Here is a 20,170-nt window from a genome sequence, read left to right on the forward strand (position 1 = left end):
TTTCTCATCCAGTCCATCATCAACTCTGCGGTTACGATCTGATCGCGGATACATGCAGCACCTTTTCAATGCCCTCCGGAGAGCAAATCAGGTTTACAAAGATCACCTGCTCCTCCGAGACGCCATGCGACAGAAGGACTTCTATAGCTTTATTTGCAGAGCCGCCGGTGGCTTCCCATTGCCGACATAAATTCAGTTACAATAGGTAAATGGGCATTTACGCAAACAAGAAAGCCTACCGAGCATCGGATCGAGTAGAAGACAGAAGCGCTCCGATATATCTGGGGGTAGCTTGGCGTAGTACAATTGAGGTTTGGCAGTTTCTTCGTCTCGCTGGATCAAAATTTTGCCAATGCGCACACTCCGACAACAGTCTCTTAATCCTTGCTCCATCGCTTCCCCAGCTCTATTCTGACAATCTTATAAGCAAGTTGCAAGCAATAGTAGCAAAACTCTACTTCCATTACCTCATTATTGATACGCCGCAAATGGATCCCTTGAAGGCCAGACCTGCAGCACAGACGCGTACGATATATTAGGATAGGCAATAAATGTGCTAGTACATCATAAGTAGACTCAACATACCCTTATACGGCGCCCCCATTGGTGTTGTCACGGTCTTCTCCACGAAAGGGAGGTGGTTCAGAGCCTCCTCCACCAATAGCCTGATAATTCTGTCACCTGCGTATAGAAAGGAATGTTAAACCCATTCCTATATGAGTGTTCCCATATTCGAACGTACTGTAGAAAATGAAATCACTTCGCTGCGTATCTTTGCTCCTGATGGATTCACTCGTTTAGTATACAACCTACTAATGCTGATTACAACCCAACGGACCTGATAATGGACATCAGAGCCTTCAGTTCCGACGTCTGCTCCAGAATGACCATTTGCTGTGGCGGTTTATAGCTCGCTGACTGAGCCATTAGTGTTGATGTCGATATGGCTCAAATTGTAAAGTGGGAGATATGGCTGAAGATATCCCCCAGAAAGCCTCATCTAACCTTATTTGGAATTTGGCCAATTTGTTCGTGGAGAATTTACTAAATATTATCTGTCATTCACCCATATGTGGAGTGTATCACGTGCTTGACAGAAGATGACAGTGTGAGCAAGATCGGAGCTATCCGATCCTACTGACGATCAATGAGATTGATTTGTATTTCAGGTAGGGGGCAATGGAGTGGGATGAGGAGGATACGATAACTCATCAAGAGTCGAACTTGACATTTGGAAGAGAAGAGGGGGAGAGGGCAGGAGACGTCACTAGCCAGTTTCCAACATGGCTCTTTCCAGACACTGGCAAGTGTCAGACGACCGGTACATTGAACGGGGCGTACTTCGTCGATACAGAAACAACAGGTCTACAGGTCAACTTCCAATTGAACGACGGGTGGTGTCCAACTTTGAAGGCATCTCGCACAGGAGAGGTGACACCTCCAAGCCGCGCATGGGAGAAGCCGATCCCAAGAGGACGAATAGAGCGGGAAGTAGAGAGAATGGTCCGGTATCATGAAGCAAACGCATACGATGCTTTTATTCCTCGTGATTTAATGCGAAGCCTGGTTATGGAAAGTCTAAAAACGGAACGGGAGGAGTATGTGTACGATCCGTTTGGTGGAAACATTCTGAATGTGTATACACCGTATTCGGATCATGCCGTATTGGCGTATCCTGGCGGAAACGTGCTGAATGAAGTTCGTTTCGCACAATTGAATGGAGGAGGATCGGATGATGTAGTGACACCAGTGGACCGGGCCAAGCTAGCATTTGCAAATCCCATCTTGCAACTGACATCTTCCAAGACCGCTCCTTCTCTTTCTACATCAAGTAAGGTATATGCATATATGGATTATTTATTAAAAGAGCATCAAACGTTGAATGCTGATGATTCATGTGCAGGACTGCTTGCTGTTCGCGATCATGGTTCAGTCGCGATCGTGGCGACCAGTGCGGCGTCGGAGTTATCTGTCGATGAAACCTCAAATGCGGGGCTAGCGGACTGGCCACCGCATGATGACTTTCCGATGCCTCATCTCATTGATGTCGTCACATTCAACCAACGGCCGCTACATATGACATTCAGCCCTGTTCTTGCAAATGAGGCAGCCATAGTTTTCGATGGCGGAGAGTTATATTTGTGGGATGGCTATCAGCCAACAAGTAGCAGGTATTGGTTGGCTATAGGCAGTATCGGTTGTTCAATTATTAAAATCTCATCTAGATCAACGCTCCTTGCAACATATGACGATAATGCCTCGTCGTATCCCCTGCGATGGAAGAGCTGCGAGTTTGGTGCCCATCCCCGTACACTCATGGTAGCTCACGCGAATCGTTTAGAGACAATTGACTTTCGGTCGCGCGGAATTATGCCGACACCCATATTTAAGGTGGACAGTAACGAACGGATATGGGCATTTAATCGTGAGCATGATGAGCCTTTCCAGTCAGTGCTGTGCACTTCTGAAAGAACTGTGTTGTTGGATATCCGCTTTCCACGTCGTCCGTTATTGCAATGGAAATTTCAAAATAATCGGGATCCTCCTATCGGGATTGAGTTCCTCCCAGCAGACCGCAGATATCATCAGCATGATTGGACGTTCGTGACCTGGACTCGTCTTCGTGGGGAAATTATGGCTTTTAACCATAGATCCTTGCACACGAGCCAGACTATCAAGTCGTCCTTTTACGAGCATTTCTCACCATCGATTACGCTACCACCTTCCTCATTTGCACGGCCGACGTTACTAAACCGGTTCCGTCCGCATGGATATGAATCGTCCCAGGACAAGTACTCCAAAGTCGCTTACGGTACATGGGGTCATCAGCAGGCACTTATAGAGAATGAAGAAATCCCCGGATGGCCACCGCTACGTGGCCTCACGTTATTCACACCGGATCAGCGCGCTCATATTGATGTCTTGAAGATTGAAGACGACGGTAGAGTTTCTTTTGAACGGTACGGGCATGCCTCCACTACCACCGAAGCAGAGAGCAGGTCTCCCCCTTTTCAGTTGAATTTGGAGGAAAATAGTAATCCTGACACCGACTCTGCGATGTGTCAGTCTGATGGCACCGAATTAACACAGTCGGAAGTGCGTCGACAGAATTTGCCCGGTCTCTACAAGGATCACGAAAGGGTGGACTGGACGATGTTGACCAAAGGTATGTAAATCGTTCTTTGTGGCTTTTGAGATCCGCAATTCTGATGATGTTTCGGTATTTGAATGTTTCTGCGGTCTCAGCTATTGAGTTGTGCTTATTGAGTAAGGCGACTACGGATATAGATATCGACCGTTTGTGCGCAATCAAGGAACCGTGGCAGTGGGCTATGAGATCTCGCAAGGAGACTCGACAAGCCACGTTGTAAGTATCAGGTGATTTAAGCGAGAGAGGTGCCAAAGTGCTAAACGATGGCGCTTCAGATGGGAGTTGGTTACAACTGAAGGAGAAGCTGTTACGTACGGAGAAGACGACAAACCAAACCTGCCTGATCTTTACGCTTTTGATCGATTAAAGCGCGAAGAATCGAATAATCCACCATTGGGGAACGATGAACCCGCGATATCAAGAATTTCCTACGCGGAGCTTTTGCTTGACCAGGGAGAAGGCGATCATGATGTTTTACGAAAACAAATGGAACAATTATTTCCTATTGATATGCGCGAGGACAACAATACGTCAACTGCGAGTACCACAGTTGCTGATGGAACCGAGATTGCCCGAGAGTTATTAGTGAGGGACGCGTATCTTGCAAGCCGGTTGATATTGCAACCTCATGGAAAGCCTGGAGCAACAGACCATAGTATGGAAGGCGTACATGAGCCAGGCATAGTCAATTCAGAATTGTCTGATACGGAGGATAAGTTTCGGTCTAGCGATCACGTCAAGGCCGGTGTCCTTTACACCCCGTACTCCGATCACCCTGCTCGTTTATCTGCAGCTGCCATGGAACTGCGAAAGAGATGGACAGATCCCGATAAATATTATGGGCTGGAATCTACCGTAGACTATTCACAAGAGGCTGGTGTAAAGCGGAGAGACAAAGCCGGCGCTCTCGAAAGGCTAGCTGAGCGGAGACATGGCCGTAGCCTTGGAGCAGGGGAAACATCTGTACCGAGCGTCTTCAGCAGCAGTCAAATGAGTAGCTACAGTGGCGGAGCTGATGACGCGGATTGGTGGGCCAGCAGCATACCTAGCCAAACTTGGTCTCAACCACAGGTACATACTGGGTGGTCGTTGCTCTCACAAGGTACCACTGGATTGGCACCCTCAAGTCAGCCAGTAGGACAAACGTTCGGATCAAGCCCTGCTAGCGCAAAGAAGAAGAAACCGCGACGAAAGGGATTTTAAATAGTTACTAACCTAGATAATGTATATATTCTTGATGACATGCATACAAGCTAATAGTCTTATCTAGTGGTTCCCACTTGTATGATATCCCATTAATCTCACGATATTGCGTTCTTTTGATACCCCACTTTCATTCGAAGAAGAGCGACATGGACAATCCGCGTCTGGCTTCGAAGAACTTGTTGATGGTGCTTACGACCAAAACAAACCTGATAATGGACATTAGATCTTTCAGTTCTGACGTCGGCTTCAAGATGACCATTTATGTGGCGGGTTATAGCTCAGCAGGAGGTGAAAGATTGCAAGTGTCATGTCAGATGGTTTTCTTTCTATCTCGGACCCGTTAGGAGTGAAAATGGACGATAGCATTCTGCCATTGCCGAAAAATTGGGTTCGTGGAAAGCACCGCATTATTACACAGCGCTCACTGTCATGATGAGCATTGGAGATCGTAGGTGTTGATAGAATCATCTGTGGAATGAGAATAGATAACTCTTTACCTCTCTCTTAATGCATTGCTTGTTACCCGATCGTAAATGTATACCATCTGTATCATCCTTTGTTGAAGGTTTAGTCAACCACGTTATGTAGTCGCCCGCATATGAACGTTTTTTGCGTATGTATATTGCACATTCAACCATTTGCTTGCACCAAATCATCTGGTGAATATTGGTAAACTTTATTTGCTGATACATCTGAAGGACAATGGCATGCTGTATGGCTTGAAACCATTCATTAGGGGCTTACAGCTACTAGGCCCAATTGTAAATTCACACTTGCTAGCTTTAGTTAGTAACTGGTTAGCAATTTATGTACTAATCTTGACCTGTGTAAGTTCCTGACTTGCTACCGCTGGGAAATTGGCGAGAACCTCGGATTCAACTTGGAAAGCATAAATCGATATTTCAATATAAACTATGAATTCACAATGTCTATGCAGCATCACCTCCTTCACATGATCTGGATCATGAGTTCCTTCTGTGATGACAGTCAAAAGCTGTATACCAACATCCAACATGGTATTCACATAGCATTATATCATGATTAAAATAACAATTCAATATATGAGCTGATTAAGCAATATCTGTTGGGAAAGAGGACATGCTGACGGTTCAGTCTAAACCGTCGTATATGCCACAATAAATAGCCATCCCAGAAAAAGAGTCAAACAATATCGTTCCGCCGCTGTAAAGGCACTAGAGTATTTACTTGTATCGACTCAGAAGATGCGACGGATGACACGTGTTCACTGACCGATGTTGGAGACTGTCTGCTGATCTCCAAAGGCATGTCCCTTCAAAAGGAAATCTTCAAAAAGCCCCCGATAGCACCCGCATCCCGTCCCACGGGAGGAGCTGCATCGACTCTTGAGGTCGAGAACGATGCTGCCAGGTTGCGTTATTACGCGCAAAATCCCATTACTGACCTGTAACGCTCACCAGCATCTCTAGATCTCAAGTAGGGACTTTTCATCCTGCGACCTGGACTGATTTTTTTGAAACCTCGCGAGACGTTCACGTACCAGCATCAGATGCAACATTTCGCGTCTACCAGACCGGATCAGCGACAGGTCCTCTATTCGTCTTCCATCACGGTGGCGGGCATACAGCGCTATCCTGGTCTCTGGTTGCGAGGCTTTTGAAGAAACAGACTATCGGCGGATGCTCAATTTTATGTTTCGATTGTCGCGGCCATGGTATTCTACTTGGATTGCAGATCCCCTTTACTGTACGTTTGGGCAATGTCTTATGTTTCTTCTCTAAATAAGGCGACACAAGAACATCAGATGACAGTGACCTGTCCCTTGAGCGCTTATCGCAGGATATGGCGAATCTTATGGATGTGCTATACGACAAACAGCTGCCATCTGATGTCGTGTTGGTGGGTCACAGGTTTGTGCAGCTTCATTTGTGATCTCGAAGTATTGCAGATGCTCACCATGTTGCAGCATGGGCGGAGCCGTGGTGGTTGATGCTGCTACACGAAATAGTATAAAGAATTTACTTGGTGTTGCCATCATTGATGTTGTCGAAGGTGGGGACCTTCGGCTATATTGGAGAAGATGGCTCATCGCTCATGGTCTGACGGTTACATTAGGAACGGCTATGGAGTCCCTAGCGCACATGGAAGTATACTTGCGAAACCGACCAAGCAGGTTAAGTTCACTTCAAGCGGCCATTCAGTGGAGGTACAGTGATCAAATTCCTTCTTAATGAATCTAAACTCATCACCCCAGTATCATGGTAGCCTACAGTCTGGAAGCATAAAGAACTTGGAATCCGCTAGAATATCCGTTCCCCCACAATTGAAACCAGTCATCAGTGACCAAGGTCAGACGACACATTATGAGTGGAAGACAAATCTCTCTGCCTCTCAGCCGTATTGGAAAGGTAGCTAGGTTTGTCATCAAAAACAGACCAATTGCTTACTGACGTTCTGCTATTTGAAGGATGGTTTCAGGACTTGTCTTCAAAGTTTTTGGCTGTGCGATGTGCCCGCATGCTGGTATTGGCTGGTAATGTTCCATTTTGGGTTACCGTTTCCATATATGGTACATCCTCACGTCTGTACGTCGACGAAAGGCACTGACCGTCTGGACACACCTCTAACTATTGGACAAATGCAAGGTACTGTACAGTTAAGAATTCATCAAAAGATATGCAACTCAATTTTATGCTTCATGGAAGGCAAATATCAGCTGGTCCTACATCCTGAATCAGGGCATGCGATCCAGGTACGTCCTCCCCACATGTATCCTAACCTGGCGCAATTTGAATGCTCTGCCGCCTTCAATAGGAAGATGAACCAGATAAGCTTGCTGCGACTTTGACAGAATTCTGGCAAAGGAATGGCCCAATGAAGGTTATCAAGCGATTTCCTATCCCACCAAAGAAGCCTGTTGAATAGCATATCAAGTAGTTCAATCTTCATACTATTCATGGTGGCTGGGTTCTGCATTGTGCACAATAGATCGTATTCCTAAGGCAAAGTATGGCAAAACCTAGTTGTTAGTGTGACGTGCAATGTAATGTAACCATTTTTGTTCGTACATATGGACGGACATCTTGCACCCATCCAAAAGGCGATCTGGGCGACGCCATGGTAAGCTCGTTGTGGTACTTCTACCTGCGTATATTTGCTTCACCAGGTCTCTGTATGGCCGTAAAGTACGCCAGATGCTTAACTTTTGAACGGGTTACATTACCAGGATATTCGCAACTTCTTCCAGCGGAAAGATACCAAGCCGATTACCGCCTCAGAAGGAAGCAAAAAAACAGCTGCAGTAAAGGTATGTAGGACTGCTCTGCAAACATCTGCGTCACAAGGGTTTCTCATATGGCTGCTGTACTGTTATATTTGCCACTTCCAGTCGGGACCAAAGTCAACCAAGGCACCTTCGACAGGTGAGCAACATTTGACATGTGGAGGTTCCAAAGAGGTGATGAGATCTCAATGTACTCACTAAATTCGTCCACTTTTAGAAAACCCAGAGGACGCTGATGTTGCTCCGTATGTGACGGCGTTTGAGCCCTCAATCCTAACCCTAACGAAACCCACAACTGACCATGCTTCTGTACACAGCTTACCAAGGACTTCTAAATACTTTGGCAGAGACGATGTCAATAACGCCCCAAAACGGAGGAAAGGACGGGCCGTTATTGAATCAGATGACGAAGGAACTGAGGAAGCGAAAGAAGAGAGAACACCAGTGAGTGAAGTGCGCAATCAAAGTGATCAGAAATCCACGGAACGAGTGAGGTATTGTACCAGTAATAACACTCATAGTTGACTGACCCCATCTGTTGCTCATGCCATGTCTGAAGGGCATCTGTTAAGAGGCCAAGACTAGTGACGGAAGAAGCCCCTGAAGTAGATCCAAACGTCTTCTTTGGCGATTCGAAAAAGATTAAACGAAGCACAAAGCCGAGATCTGCCAGCAAACCTGTTGTGAAACCCTCTACAGAAAGTACCTCACCAAAGGTTCGACTTTTCAAGTATGAAGAAATGGAAATACTTCTATTAGCTAAAATCCGATATCAGGGTACCGGGGTGACTTCTGGTGAATTACAGGAACATGAAGAGTTGGTGGAAGTGAAGCAAACTCAAAGCAGCGACCAAGCAAAGAATGATCAAAAGAATAGAAAGCGGACACCTACAAAGCCACCGGCAAAGAGAAGACCATCGGATAATGATGAAGAGGATACCGAGGTCGACGAAGATCATGCGGGTCCGGCCCGGAAGAAGAGGGCGGGTGCTGACAACTCCCTGAAGAATGATCCTCAGCCAGGAAAGCGCAGGATGCCTTGGGATAAGGAAGTCCGGCAGAATGGCGAGGGGTCGACTGCCGAGAAGTCCCCAGCAAAATCAGCGCCGTCAGCTCCCTCGCCCCTGAAAACCGGTATGCAAAGGAGATGGCACACCTACTGAACGACGGTATTAAAAGAATTCACAGAAACGGCAAAGGAAATTGAAACGAAAATAGAGAATGGAGACGTCGAAGCGCCAGCTAAAAAGAAATTTAAGTAGGTTTATGTGAATAACCGATGCTTTGAGCGTATTAGCGCATGGCTAACTCAGCTCGATAGCTATGCACAGTATAAGCAAAAGCAAACTGCAGGGCCTAGGGCACCTGGATCAAAAGAAGTACCGGAAGGGGCAGAGAACTGCTTATTGGTTGGTGCCCCACCGGATGCATCGCAAGTTACCTCTCTAATCACATGATTGCAGGGAATGGCCTTTGTGTTCACCGGAGAACTAACCTCCATATCGCGGGATGATGCAGCCAGTTTGGTCAAACGCCATGGCGGTCGTGTAACCGGAGCACCAAGTTCGAAGACGTCCTATGTCGTTGTCGGAGAGGAGCCGGGAGAATCCAAGCTAAAGAAAGCAAAGGAGCTTAAACTACAGACTTTGGATGAAGATGGATTGTTTGAGCTGATTAGAACACTTCCCGGAAAGACGTCGGCGGCGGTGACCACTCCCAAATCCAAAGGAAAAGGTAAAGGGAAAGCGGCAAACGACATTACAGATAGGCCGCAAGCTGTTGCCAGGGTCACTCCGCGCAAAAGGTAAGCTATCCAGATTCCCATCCGATTGGCATCGACTGTGGTCTCATCGTGCTTCCATGAAAATAGTGCTTCTGCCGAACTTTGGACGGACAAATACAAGCCCGAAAATTATAAGCAAGTGATTGGGAACACAACACTGATTCAGAAATTGGCCTCGTGGCTGAAGAACTGGTAATCTAGCGGGCATTTGGTCGGAACAAGTAACCTATTGTGTGATATTCAACTGTTGAAATTAACAGGGACAGCTATCGGGCGAATGACTTTAAGAGGAAAGGGGGCGATGAAGCATCATGCTTTCGAGCAGTACTTCTATCGGGTCCTCCTGGGCTTGGAAAGACAACGTCAGCTCATCTGGTGTCGCGCATAGAGGGGTACGATGTGTTGGAGTTTAATGCAAGTGACACACGGAGCAAGAAGGCTCTCGATGTAAGTGTTAATTGCCCATTGCATTGCGCACTAGATCTGATACTTTTCTCAGACTGTATTCAGAGAATGCACTGGAAGTCATGCAGTCACGGAGTTTTTCTCTTCTTCCGAAAATGGATCGACCAACAGTAATGGCAAGAAGGTTAGATATCCTACAGCTTCACGTCTTTGCACGATTTATTCATTTATATTCGTAGACTGGAGGGTTGCGGACGGGAAAGCGACAAGTTCTTGTAATGGATGAGGTGGATGGTATGTCTGGAGGTGACCGTGGCGGCACAGCGGAACTGATCCAACTCATCAAAAAGACAAAGGTAACCGTGTAGTCAGTCTTTTATCATCCGGTATTGGAAGCAATTTTCTTGGTATTGATGGCCATATATTGCAGGTTCCAATTATTTGTATTTGTAACGATCGACAGTCGCCGAAGATCAAGTCACTAGCAAACTATTGTTTCGATCTGCGGTTTAGAAGGTATGTGACTTGATATGTATTACCAAGTTTGGACTTGATACACTGATATGGTCCATCAAAGACCCACGGCAGCTCAAGTGGAAGCGCGTATACGTGACATCGCCGAGAGGTTCGTAGAATCTCCTGTTATACATTTCGGAGCATCGAACTAATAAGGTATCGCCGATGACAGCGAAGGGTTGATATTGAAACCAAATGTGATTGCAGAATTGGTTGCAATGACATCTGCCGATATCCGCCAAATCTTGAACATACTGTCAACTTATCGATTGTCGAACAATATCATGACCTACGATCAATCGAAGCAAATGTAATACCCCGTGCAAGAATAGGTCGAAGCGCTGTAACTGACTTTGATATTTGGCGATAGGGCTAAGGGTTGGGAGAAGAACTCGGCAATGACACCATTTGATGTCACTGCTAAGCTATTCAGTGCCTCGGTCACGACGTCGAGTACTATCTCGGACAGAATTGAACTATATTTCCAAGATTTTAGTCTGATACCGTTAATGGTGCAGGTAAGAAAGTGCGTGACTATCCTGTCAAATGCCGATCATGTAATCCTGTGGCAGGAAAACTATGCCAAAACGAGCCCAGCGATCGCGCGACATTTGCATGGCAACAATAACAAACTTGTCGATTTTGAGACGCTGTCTTGCATAGCACAAGCGTCCGATTCCATTTCCTTGGGGGATCTAGTGGATAATGTACAGCGCAGGTAGGGTATTGCACTATGTAGCCATCTGCCATGTCTAAATTCGTCATTATCACGCAGCACTCAAAACTGGAGTCTAATGCCAGTCCATGCCGTGATGTCTACTGTTCGTCCGTGTTTCTTCACGCATGGTTCTTTAGGTGGACAAGTTCAATTTGCCGGGTACGAAAACGTTGCACAGCGTCACATTTTCGCTACAGGGCTCTGAAGTATTATATTCTACCAGATGGCTTGGTCAGAACTCAAAGTACTCAAAGAACATTCGATTGCTGCGGGAGATCCAAACTCACATGCGTCTGCATATATCTGGCAATAAGAGCGAGGTGCGGTTGAACTACATGCCGACACTTGCTCCTAGCTTGGCCAAGCCCCTTATAAACGATGGAGCGGTAGGTGCAACTGTATCCTATCACTGGTGGTTGCGGACTCTTACGAGCTCCTTGTATGCAGGATGCGATTGACGCGGTGATCAAAACTATGGATGAATATTATTTGACACGGGAAGACTGGGACACAGTGATGGAGCTAGGCGTAGGTCCCAACGCTGCTTCTAAAATGTCCAACAAAATTCCTGCGTCTGTAAAATCCTCATTCACACGAACGTATGTTGATAGGATTTTAACTTGCAAGTTGCGCTGTGCCCGAGCTTACTGACCTTTCGCATTAGGTATAACAAGACAACGCATCCCACCCCCCTCTTGATTACCACAGTCTCGAAGGCCAGAAAGCCGGCCCCAGGGCCAGTACCAGACTTGGAGGACGTAGTGGAGGTTGACGAAGTGGATGCAGCGGACGACGATGAAGTTGATGATGAGGATGACATTGCCGGTGACAAATTGATAAAGCAGAAAGTTGCCCGCACTTCATCGGCTAAAGGAAAGGGGAAAGCGTCTGGGAGCGGCAGAAAGAGATAGATGGCCTTGCCATAACCATGTGCATGTTCTTTAGCATCCATTCTAAAGGGTTTTATCATTCGGGCATGCCAATGCGTGTATTTGCGCCCAACCGTTATTGGCAATATATATTACGCCTGCTTGGCATTCGTCTAGTTGGCTGGGAAGGGGCCGGGTTGGAATACCATACTTTTCACACAGCATTGACACGGAATCACTCGGACGAATGAGTATTCCAACAGAAGCGGCATCTGCTCATGAAGCTTAATAAACGATTAAGAGATTTGATGGTTTACCAAAAGAGTCTTACGCATGCAGGGAATGTCCGAAACGCTGAAAAAAGATGGTTTACATGTGCGAAGGAGAAATCAAACGTCTTGAAAAGCAACGATGTGGTTCTACGATACGCTTGGCATGTTCTGCTTACCTGTCTCCAATATATATACAACCATCTAGAGTTTCTAAGCGTTCTTGCAAACCTCGCAACTTATCAGATCCTGTCATGAAGCGTACAGAAAGTCCACCGGTGGATATGCCATGACTGTCATACTCCAGATCGTTGGCGAGAATATTGGAGTCAGGAATACATATATTAGCAGCATTCAAAGTACCACGAATAATATCCATTGACCAATTGACTGAGGATAGGTAGAGAGCGACGTCATTCGATCGGTTCTCCAACCAACAATTTGCGAACGCGGCCCATCCTTTTTGTGTAGGAACACTTGCCCCCGCCGCAAAAAGACTTGCTCGCGTTGTCCCGCGGAGAGCGCCTGCTTCTATGACTCTAGATATTGATGCTCTCTCGACGGACTTGTAAGAGTCGAGATAAGCAAGCAAGTCTTCAGTGGTTGGTGGATCGTGGGTCGGCTCTGGCGGGGTGTGGTTTTTGTAGTTCTCCAGGTAAGCGTCTAGGAAAGAGGACCAGGCCGGGCATGTGGTGGGCCGTTTGGCGGTGGAGGCTATTACAGGTGTAGTATCACTGGTAGTAATAGTTTCGTCAAAGTCCAGGATGAGGCGGTCCAGTGTCGGCATGTTGGGTTCAGAGATCTCTGCTGCTTGCAACTGATCTCGTAGCATTCGAACGCGTGATCCTCACGTGCCTACATGCTGCGCGTCCTTCGCGTCCTGTCAGTTCCTCGTCGCGTTGAACGCTACGATGGGCAGGGGGAAGCGTACGTCCCCCTTAAAATACACACGAGTTCATAACTCTTTACCTGGGCAAGGTAGCCCAGGGGTTAAGGCGCCGACGTGCACCTTAACAGAGCGGGTTCGAATCCCGGAACAGGTCGTCAGAGACTGATTGCTTGCGGCGGTAGGAGCAAGTGACGCCCCTTCGTGTGGGTCCCAGTGAAGCTTGTGCTGAGGGAGGGCTTTGATGAGCGACGTACCCGACTGACAGAATCTGCGTGTGGACGGAGCAGCTGCGCGCCCGAAAGGGCCCCCAATGATACCCGCCGGGTTGAGGGAGGGCGGGGAAGAAAGGGAATTATCCTTTTGTTCAAGACAAATAAAAGTAAAATGTCCCATACTTTCATTATATTCCTGTGCCAGCACACCTCAAAGCTCATAGTGTAAAAAGATGTGTGCGAGACGACGCGTACAACATACGTGGTCACCGTCTCACATATCTCTACTATGCCCGATCTGACAACGGATTTCTACGCCATCCTTAAATCCCGACATGCTGCTCGCTCCTTGGCACACGAAGGTGCACCTAATAATGCCAATATCTCTGCTACCTCCATTCTGCGAAAAAAGAGGCGAAAATCTCACAGTGAACGTGGGGATGCCTTCTTGAAAGAGGCATATCGGCTGGTAAGCATTGTAGAAATACAGTCAGTGACAAAGGAAATGCGGGCGTAGAAATTCAGATCCGGTGGAGATATGGGTTATGAAGGATAGCGTTTTCAACAGTGTTGGAAAGGACTGTGAAGAAAAGCAGTCACTAATGAGAACGTCTTCAGCTGGAGCATGTCAATCAACTCCGGTACTTTCTCCTGCGAGCCCGAAAGTACTATCTGGACACTGGCCGGCATGTGACGTCCGCGAAACCACTTTCAGAAGGCGAACTGGCGACAGATGAGCATTACGCACGCCAAAAAGATACTCTGCCCCTCCTGAAGATGCTCCCGCAACTCAAAAATATGACGGATAAGCAGCGTGTGGAGCTAGATATGCAGACACAGATCCTCGTAGAGACATTTCTAAAGCGGGTGGCAGTTTTGTCTCAGCTTGGAGGTAGAGTGCTTTCTTTTTCACTTTGAGACGATGCAGGGTCTGATGTTGAAGTGTCATCTCAGAAAATCTGTCGAATGCCCCACCAAAGCCGGCCTTTCTACTTTCATTTCTGAGTACTGATGAAGATTTGCACCAGAGGATGCTTCGTGAACACCGAAACTCAGTCATATGGTTGCTCCGGAAACGATTGATGGACGTTTCTAATATCCAGAAGGATATGCAAGAACGTTTGATGCAGCGAAGACTTAGTCGGGAGGACACGTAGGTGTTATGGATGAAATGTAAGGAACGGATCTAGTGGCTAATCGACCTTACATGCAAAAGATATTTCTATAAAGGGGTGAATGCTACAAAAACTCGGCCGACACCTCTATCGCCTGCTACCGCCGAACAGGAAGACGCTCATGATCTTTCTCTTGCCCAGTTGACATCGAAACTCACCAGTTCATTAACGGGAGGAAATCCCACCCCACTGCCGCGTTCTAAATCAAGCTCGGCAGAGTCTCTTGATCAAAGGGATTCAAGGGCCCTTGCATTGCAGGAGCGGGTGGAGGACAATGATGTGGCGTCCCAACTGGAACCCCAGGAACGACAGCTTCTGGAATCCGAGAATGCGGCATTACTGGAGGAGCTGGAAAGTAGTATTGACCAAGTGCGGTAAGTTACATGCTGTTGGGCTGAACAACGCAAGTTGAGCCGATCCTGACACGCTCGCATTGTTGTCCCGCCAGAGAAACAACCCAATCCCTCAATGTGATCTCTAGTCTGCATTCACGACTTAGTCACGAACTCCAATCCCAATCAGAGACCATCGGATTTTTGTATGATGATGCCTGGCGGAGTACCGAAAGTGTGAAGAATGCGAATCTCCAGCTCATTAGCGCACAAAAGCACTTTGGCGATGCAAGAATTTGGGTCTTGTTATTCTTAGTGATTGCCAGTGCTATTCTATGGTTCCTCGATTACTACGGATAATATAGGATGTGCATTTCCGCAAATCGAATGTCAGAAAATCTGCATTGCGATGAAATTGCTGCAATGCGATGAAATTGCTGCAATGCGATGAAATTGTCGAAAATCGTATGGCGGCATGAATTTGCCCCGCATCAGAGCAACCAATTACCCTAGACTAGAATTTTTCCATTGGGTAGTCGAGCAAATGCAACGTAGTTAGAATTATCATTTCATCACAGGAATTGCGTAGAAATCAACAGATCTAGACATTCAACTTGGTACCAGATGGCACCTGCAGGAAAGGAAACAATGAACATTATTGGAAAGCTTCATGATATCCCTCTGTCGCTTACCCAAGCAGTCCTCTTCCACTCCATTTGTGGGGGGTAACTGTTAGTGCTGTGACAGTTCCGTCCCGCCGAACTAGTATATCAATCGGTTTCTGGAAGCCCAAGGGTGCTGATTAGCCGTCTGAACACGGTAGCCAGCCTGACGGTGACATACGTTTTCACTCCCTGCCACGAGATCGGAGAGCCTCTTGAGCCCTTCCCGATGTGTTGCATCGACAGTGCCAAATCTTTGTATAGAAAGGTATTATTCACTCAGTGTAATTAGCGCTGATTACATGTCGCTATCATACCGGAGAATCAGATCATTCCGTTTCATCCCAGCTTCATCTGCCGGACTATCTGGTGCGACACCATTAACCTAATTCACCAAAACAGTTAGATACAGCCGCAATGTTCAAAAATGTATAAACAAGGTACCAGCGCAAAGGGTTTCAAATTGTCATCTGGAAGCCATCCAGTTAGCTTTTCGTTAAGATTTACGACCATCTCAAAAACCGGTAGATACCGTTTATCGTCGTTCTCTCGCGCGTCTCTGCGGCAGTCACAGTGGGTTCCAACTTTGCCTGAGCATGTACATCGTGCAGAGCTTGTTCGATATCTTTCATGATAGCCTTCAGGTCGTTCTTCTTTCGAATGATCTCTACACGCGCATGTCGTATTTGGTAAACGTCGATATCGGCTCGGGGAAATCCTGCTGCATCTGTGAGTGGGTCATCCATGCCAACACCTTGCTGGTTGGTTAAATATATTGTGAGCCTCTATGGTGCTGCAAACAATTCATTCTGGTTTACAGACGGATTGAAGGACTTGCTCGAGTTCACGGATGTGGGCTTCCAGGGCATCTTTTTCCCGGACAAGGCGTTGGGCTTTTGCGACGAGTTCTGCGTGAGTTGGTGCCGTCATTATTGTGAAGAATGTGCAATGAAATTTGACTTTCAGTAATTGTTCCAGAGTTACTCTGACCTTGCAGCAAGAACGAAGCGTGGATGACTCATCCGACCATGACACGTAATCGAGAACCTATCCTACTAATCCTTCAACTACAACATCAAACATCACCTATATTGGATACCAGCCAACATACTGCAAAGATTTTTCCACAGAACTAATAAAGGCACAAAAATACCCCACAAACGTTGATAACCATACGACTAACTATACCTCCACCTAAACAAAGTGAAATCTTACTCTACTCCTCTTAACGGACCTTCTTGCTCTTACTCTTCTTCCATTCAAGAATTGCAGTGTCGATTTTGTTTTGGAGACGCTTGCGCAAGTCAGGACGGTAACCCAAGTGGAACAAAACCTCCACCCATACAAAGAAGGGGGCAAGGACGATAGCTAAAAACCAGAACATGAGCTTGTGTAATACAGTACATTGCAATGGATGCCGGCAATTAGTCACCTTGAAGGAGATTATCCAATAGCGCGGGCGCGCGACCTTCGGCGAAACCATGGCCCACTAATAGCCGATAGCAATTGATCAGTCTCCAAAGAAAGAAATCACCACATGAGTCAGTTTTTCACTCACTAAACTGCATGATCCAGCTGACAACGTGGATCATCGTTGCCGCCATTTGAGGAGACACCTACACATTATACGTCAGCTTTTAATCGGCAATAAGCCACAGCATCAAAAAGCCCTCTTACCCCAGCGATCTCATCCTTGCCAGCCCAGACATTGGCATAGGCGCAGAGTCCAAAAAGGATGGGAGCGTATAGGGTCTGGGACGAGATGACATTAGTCTTATATCATCAACTAATCAACTAATGAAAGCCAAGAGAGTTAGTAATCCCAACCCACCCCGGCAAGAGGGTCCAGGACAATGTAGTAAAGACTGTAGATCGCGATGCCAATAAAGGCGCCATTTAGAGGCCAGATGTAAGACAAGGACCAGTCGGCGACTTCACCCGTTTGAGTGAGCTGTCGTTCCAACGCATGAAGAAATTAAAACTCTAACAACGTGAGGGCAAAATGTATGCGGTTACGAACCCAAACCATCGTGGTCCACAATATAGTGGGAACAAAGGCAACATGTATAAGTTGGTTTCTTGAAGAAATAGAGTCGGGAACGTTAAACGTCGTCAGAGCATCCAGCCGGAAGTCGGGGAGACGAAACTCCTTCGGCTTTGGGAAAGTTATACTTACAACTTGTTGTTGTGGTCTGATAAAAGTGAAGACCGTTTTGAGTACGCTCGACTTTGAGACAAGCATCGGCCCTTACTTACATTGCCCATACTGAAGTAATTGGTCCTCAAAGCTGAATATTCCCATGGTTGGAGAGTAACTGTCTGCCGATTGCAGGTAAGATGAGGCTGTTATAAAAAGCGGCTAGAAACAAAGAAGCTCAACAACAAACACTTGTCGTCGGAACACCGAGGAGTTCACACGTGACGAGGCTTAATCATTTACCCATTTTAGGAAGAATTTGGCTCTGTCTCCAAACGTCAGGATTCGAGCCAACAACGCTCTTCATAATCCTGCACGCTCCCCGATCCTGGTAGGATCGCGCGCTTTACGTTCGGTCCATCGGCAGATGGAATGAAGGATGGTGTCTGTAGTACCTCGAAAACCATTTCGACGTTCCTTCTTGCGAGAGCGTACGTGTATTTTTCTTTTACAACGACCACCACTTTTCCTTTTTTTATTCGTGTTTTGCACGCTGCTCGTGAGATTCACGCACGTTCTCAACTTTCATGCCACCTGGAAGGAAGCTTCCGAGATTCAAGTCCGCCTCGACCTCCCTTTCGCTCCTTTCACTTCTACCGAAACCGTTCATATACCTGGGACATCGACGCTGGGATTTTCACGTATATATGTTCTCAACCTGGTTACACGCACTGACCGACGGGCGTATATGGAGACACTGGTGCGCTCTCTCAACCTCGACGTGCACATTGTTCCAGCGTTAACCCCCGCCTCATCTGAGCTCCTGCCATACCGACATTTACTTCACGAAAGGGGGTGGTTGAATGTTGGCGGTTATCTAAGAGAACCTGAGCTGGCGTGTTGGGGCAGTCATATGAAGATTTGGAGCGATGTCGTCGCAAGTAATCTGTCGAGTGCGTTAGTAATGGAGGATGACGTGGATATTGAGTGGGAGATTGAGGAAATATGGGCACAGTTGCAAAAAGGCTTGGAGTCAACGACGGGGCTGGACGGGTGGGACATTGTCTATTTGGGTAATTGGCACACTGCTTCTCGTTATGCTATTGCTCTGCTGACGGCTCTTTATTATGAAGGACACTGCTTCAACAAGGCAGGTCCCGTTCTATACAGATCCATGTACACCACCAGAAACGGTGGTCAGGTGGTTCACAGCATTCGTGAAGCCAGAGAATCATTCTGCACCCATGCATACGCCGTATCTCATAGAGGAGCAATGAAGCTTTTGAGATTATTGCGAGACACAGATCGCTCAGTGGACTGGGCGCTCAACAGACGTCGGGTAGGTGACAATGCCAGTGATAATCTTTTGTTGTCAATGTGATGCTCATCCGTGTAACATTACCCATCAACAGCGAAAAGCACATCTAAGACTCCTCTCAGTGCATACGCCATTGATAATCCAGCTACGAAAGTCAGCAGACAATCCATCGGACGTACATCCGGGCGACATGCGCAGTGAGGAGCGACCTGAGGAAGAACTCATCGAATCGACTGCCTCACACTTCAAATTATGACCAGTGATTGTGTAGATATGATACGATTAAATTATCAAATTATGGGAGGGCTGACACTGGGGGGGCGGGCACTGATGCCAATAGATAATTTGCATTAATATACGTGATGGAATAGCCGCTGCGGGCGGAACTTTTGCAAAAGAAGAAAACATCTTGGCGCAGGCACTATGGTAATACGCCATCGTGAAATCATTTTGAAACCAAATTCCCTTTACGTCATACCAATGGATAGACATACAGCAAAGACGGCACAAGTCTATTTATTGTCAATAACTTTTAAATTCTACATTTTTACACCCACTGTGTGCTCAGACGCGCCCAAAGGCGAATGTTCTACCATAAAAGCAAAAGGTCCCAGGTGGGTTCATCCGCACGAGGCGGGTCCCAGGCTCACTTTTGCGGTACCCTTTTACTCGTCATCCCTGCACACAGGCCTCAATAGTTTACTTACCCCAGAGCTCGCAAGCCGAGACCACTACTATAGCATGCAAGGGACGTAAGCTGCACAAAATTTGGTGGCAATCTAGGTCGCCATGCACACTAGTATTTGGTCAATCGTCATCGTGCCTGCGAGAAACTATAGAACCAGAATGATTAGTACATGTAGACGAATCGACCACCAGTTCTATAATCAGGATATGATTTTGCGGATCAGGAGGAAGGCAGACATATGTTGTGTCAGCAACGACTCGATGAGTCTAAGACACAATCGTGACATCCATATGCGTTTCATCAGTTGCAAAAGGGCTGCCCGATACGGGAGCAAGCCTTGTAGGTTGCTATCTACAAGTGGACATCTTACCTGGTTCATCTTGCTTGAGTCTCTTGATGAGGATAAAGTGCAACACGAAGAGAGAGAGTGCATGATCTCCCTCTAGGCCGTTTTAACAGAAAATATATCACGTGCAGACACGTGGAATGCATTCGATTCCAAACCAGATTATGTAAACTATCAGGAGCGTATTCAACATCCGTGCGCACTAGTTTCGCAAGCATGACAACAAGATTTG

General features: G+C 46.8%; 9 protein-coding genes across 10 annotated transcripts; 5 read left to right on the top strand and 4 right to left on the bottom strand.

Annotated features, from left to right (window-relative positions):
* Positions 1–31: 31 nt before the first annotated feature.
* Positions 32–891, bottom strand: SPPG_06153 (uracil phosphoribosyltransferase; the record flags this gene model as incomplete). Its single annotated transcript, XM_016754357.1, has 6 exons — positions 32–171; positions 240–406; positions 468–510; positions 586–681; positions 743–780; positions 839–891. The coding sequence occupies 6 exons, from the start codon at positions 889–891 to the stop codon at positions 32–34; spliced, it is 537 nt and encodes a 178-aa protein (XP_016606491.1).
* A 249-nt stretch (positions 892–1,140) lies between these two features.
* SPPG_06154 lies at positions 1,141–4,884 on the top strand. 2 transcript variants are annotated; one of them, XM_016754358.1, is made up of 5 exons: positions 1,141–1,836; positions 1,904–2,171; positions 2,226–3,166; positions 3,247–3,367; positions 3,427–4,884. In XM_016754358.1, exons 2-5 carry the CDS (start codon positions 2,029–2,031, stop codon positions 4,352–4,354), a joined length of 2,133 nt encoding a protein of 710 aa, XP_016606492.1. In that variant the 5' UTR covers positions 1,141–1,836; positions 1,904–2,028; the 3' UTR covers positions 4,355–4,884. The 2 variants fall into 2 exon arrangements, with proteins under 2 accessions (XP_016606492.1, XP_016606493.1); XM_016754359.1 differs by having other exon boundaries at positions 1,141–1,831.
* Positions 4,885–5,508: 624 nt separating this feature from the next.
* SPPG_09352 (uncharacterized protein) lies at positions 5,509–7,343 on the top strand. Its single transcript, XM_016757511.1, has 10 exons — positions 5,509–5,746; positions 5,806–6,050; positions 6,123–6,246; positions 6,303–6,388; positions 6,452–6,542; positions 6,602–6,744; positions 6,804–6,869; positions 6,937–6,981; positions 7,042–7,088; positions 7,151–7,343. Exons 1-10 carry the CDS (start codon positions 5,643–5,645, stop codon positions 7,259–7,261), a joined length of 1,062 nt encoding a protein of 353 aa, XP_016606494.1. The 5' UTR covers positions 5,509–5,642; the 3' UTR covers positions 7,262–7,343.
* Positions 7,344–7,411: 68 nt separating this feature from the next.
* SPPG_09353 (replication factor C subunit 1) lies at positions 7,412–12,134 on the top strand. Its single transcript, XM_016757512.1, has 23 exons — positions 7,412–7,456; positions 7,563–7,643; positions 7,725–7,758; positions 7,837–7,864; positions 7,937–8,113; positions 8,179–8,335; positions 8,396–8,753; positions 8,808–8,877; positions 8,941–9,028; positions 9,083–9,423; positions 9,490–9,594; positions 9,663–9,849; positions 9,902–9,991; positions 10,047–10,163; positions 10,238–10,323; positions 10,385–10,432; positions 10,496–10,633; positions 10,694–10,841; positions 10,896–11,041; positions 11,099–11,200; positions 11,265–11,427; positions 11,489–11,640; positions 11,706–12,134. The coding sequence occupies exons 1-23, from the start codon at positions 7,454–7,456 to the stop codon at positions 11,950–11,952; spliced, it is 3,066 nt and encodes a 1,021-aa protein (XP_016606495.1). The 5' UTR covers positions 7,412–7,453; the 3' UTR covers positions 11,953–12,134.
* On the bottom strand, positions 11,785–12,988 carry SPPG_06156 (uncharacterized protein). Its single transcript, XM_016754360.1, has 3 exons — positions 12,359–12,988; positions 12,242–12,264; positions 11,785–12,182 (listed from the first exon to the last, which is right to left on the bottom strand). The coding sequence occupies exons 1-3, from the start codon at positions 12,964–12,966 to the stop codon at positions 11,995–11,997; spliced, it is 819 nt and encodes a 272-aa protein (XP_016606496.1). The 5' UTR covers positions 12,967–12,988; the 3' UTR covers positions 11,785–11,994.
* Positions 12,989–13,435: 447 nt separating this feature from the next.
* SPPG_06157 (uncharacterized protein) lies at positions 13,436–15,454 on the top strand. The gene is made up of 5 exons (XM_016754361.1): positions 13,436–13,749; positions 13,899–14,172; positions 14,235–14,433; positions 14,497–14,829; positions 14,904–15,454. The coding sequence occupies exons 1-5, from the start codon at positions 13,570–13,572 to the stop codon at positions 15,145–15,147; spliced, it is 1,230 nt and encodes a 409-aa protein (XP_016606497.1). The 5' UTR covers positions 13,436–13,569; the 3' UTR covers positions 15,148–15,454.
* On the bottom strand, positions 15,397–16,379 carry SPPG_06158 (uncharacterized protein; the record flags this gene model as incomplete). The annotated part of the gene is made up of 7 exons (XM_016754362.1): positions 15,397–15,418; positions 15,480–15,568; positions 15,631–15,703; positions 15,767–15,834; positions 15,894–15,919; positions 15,982–16,207; positions 16,272–16,379. 7 exons carry the CDS (start codon positions 16,377–16,379, stop codon positions 15,397–15,399), a joined length of 612 nt encoding a protein of 203 aa, XP_016606498.1.
* Positions 16,380–16,674: 295 nt separating this feature from the next.
* Positions 16,675–17,751, bottom strand: SPPG_06159 (uncharacterized protein; the record flags this gene model as incomplete). The annotated part of the gene is made up of 8 exons (XM_016754363.1): positions 16,675–16,817; positions 16,882–16,938; positions 17,008–17,065; positions 17,127–17,201; positions 17,281–17,400; positions 17,470–17,527; positions 17,626–17,641; positions 17,706–17,751. The coding sequence occupies 8 exons, from the start codon at positions 17,749–17,751 to the stop codon at positions 16,675–16,677; spliced, it is 573 nt and encodes a 190-aa protein (XP_016606499.1).
* Positions 17,752–17,985: 234 nt separating this feature from the next.
* SPPG_06160 (uncharacterized protein) lies at positions 17,986–19,309 on the top strand. The gene is made up of 3 exons (XM_016754364.1): positions 17,986–18,659; positions 18,720–18,925; positions 18,999–19,309. The coding sequence occupies exons 1-3, from the start codon at positions 18,026–18,028 to the stop codon at positions 19,158–19,160; spliced, it is 1,002 nt and encodes a 333-aa protein (XP_016606500.1). The 5' UTR covers positions 17,986–18,025; the 3' UTR covers positions 19,161–19,309.
* Positions 19,310–20,170: the final 861 nt, after the last annotated feature.

The sequence above is a fragment of the Spizellomyces punctatus genome, assembly GCF_000182565.1.
Source record: "Spizellomyces punctatus DAOM BR117 chromosome Unknown supercont1.11, whole genome shotgun sequence".
Taxonomy (NCBI): domain Eukaryota; kingdom Fungi; phylum Chytridiomycota; class Chytridiomycetes; order Spizellomycetales; family Spizellomycetaceae; genus Spizellomyces; species Spizellomyces punctatus.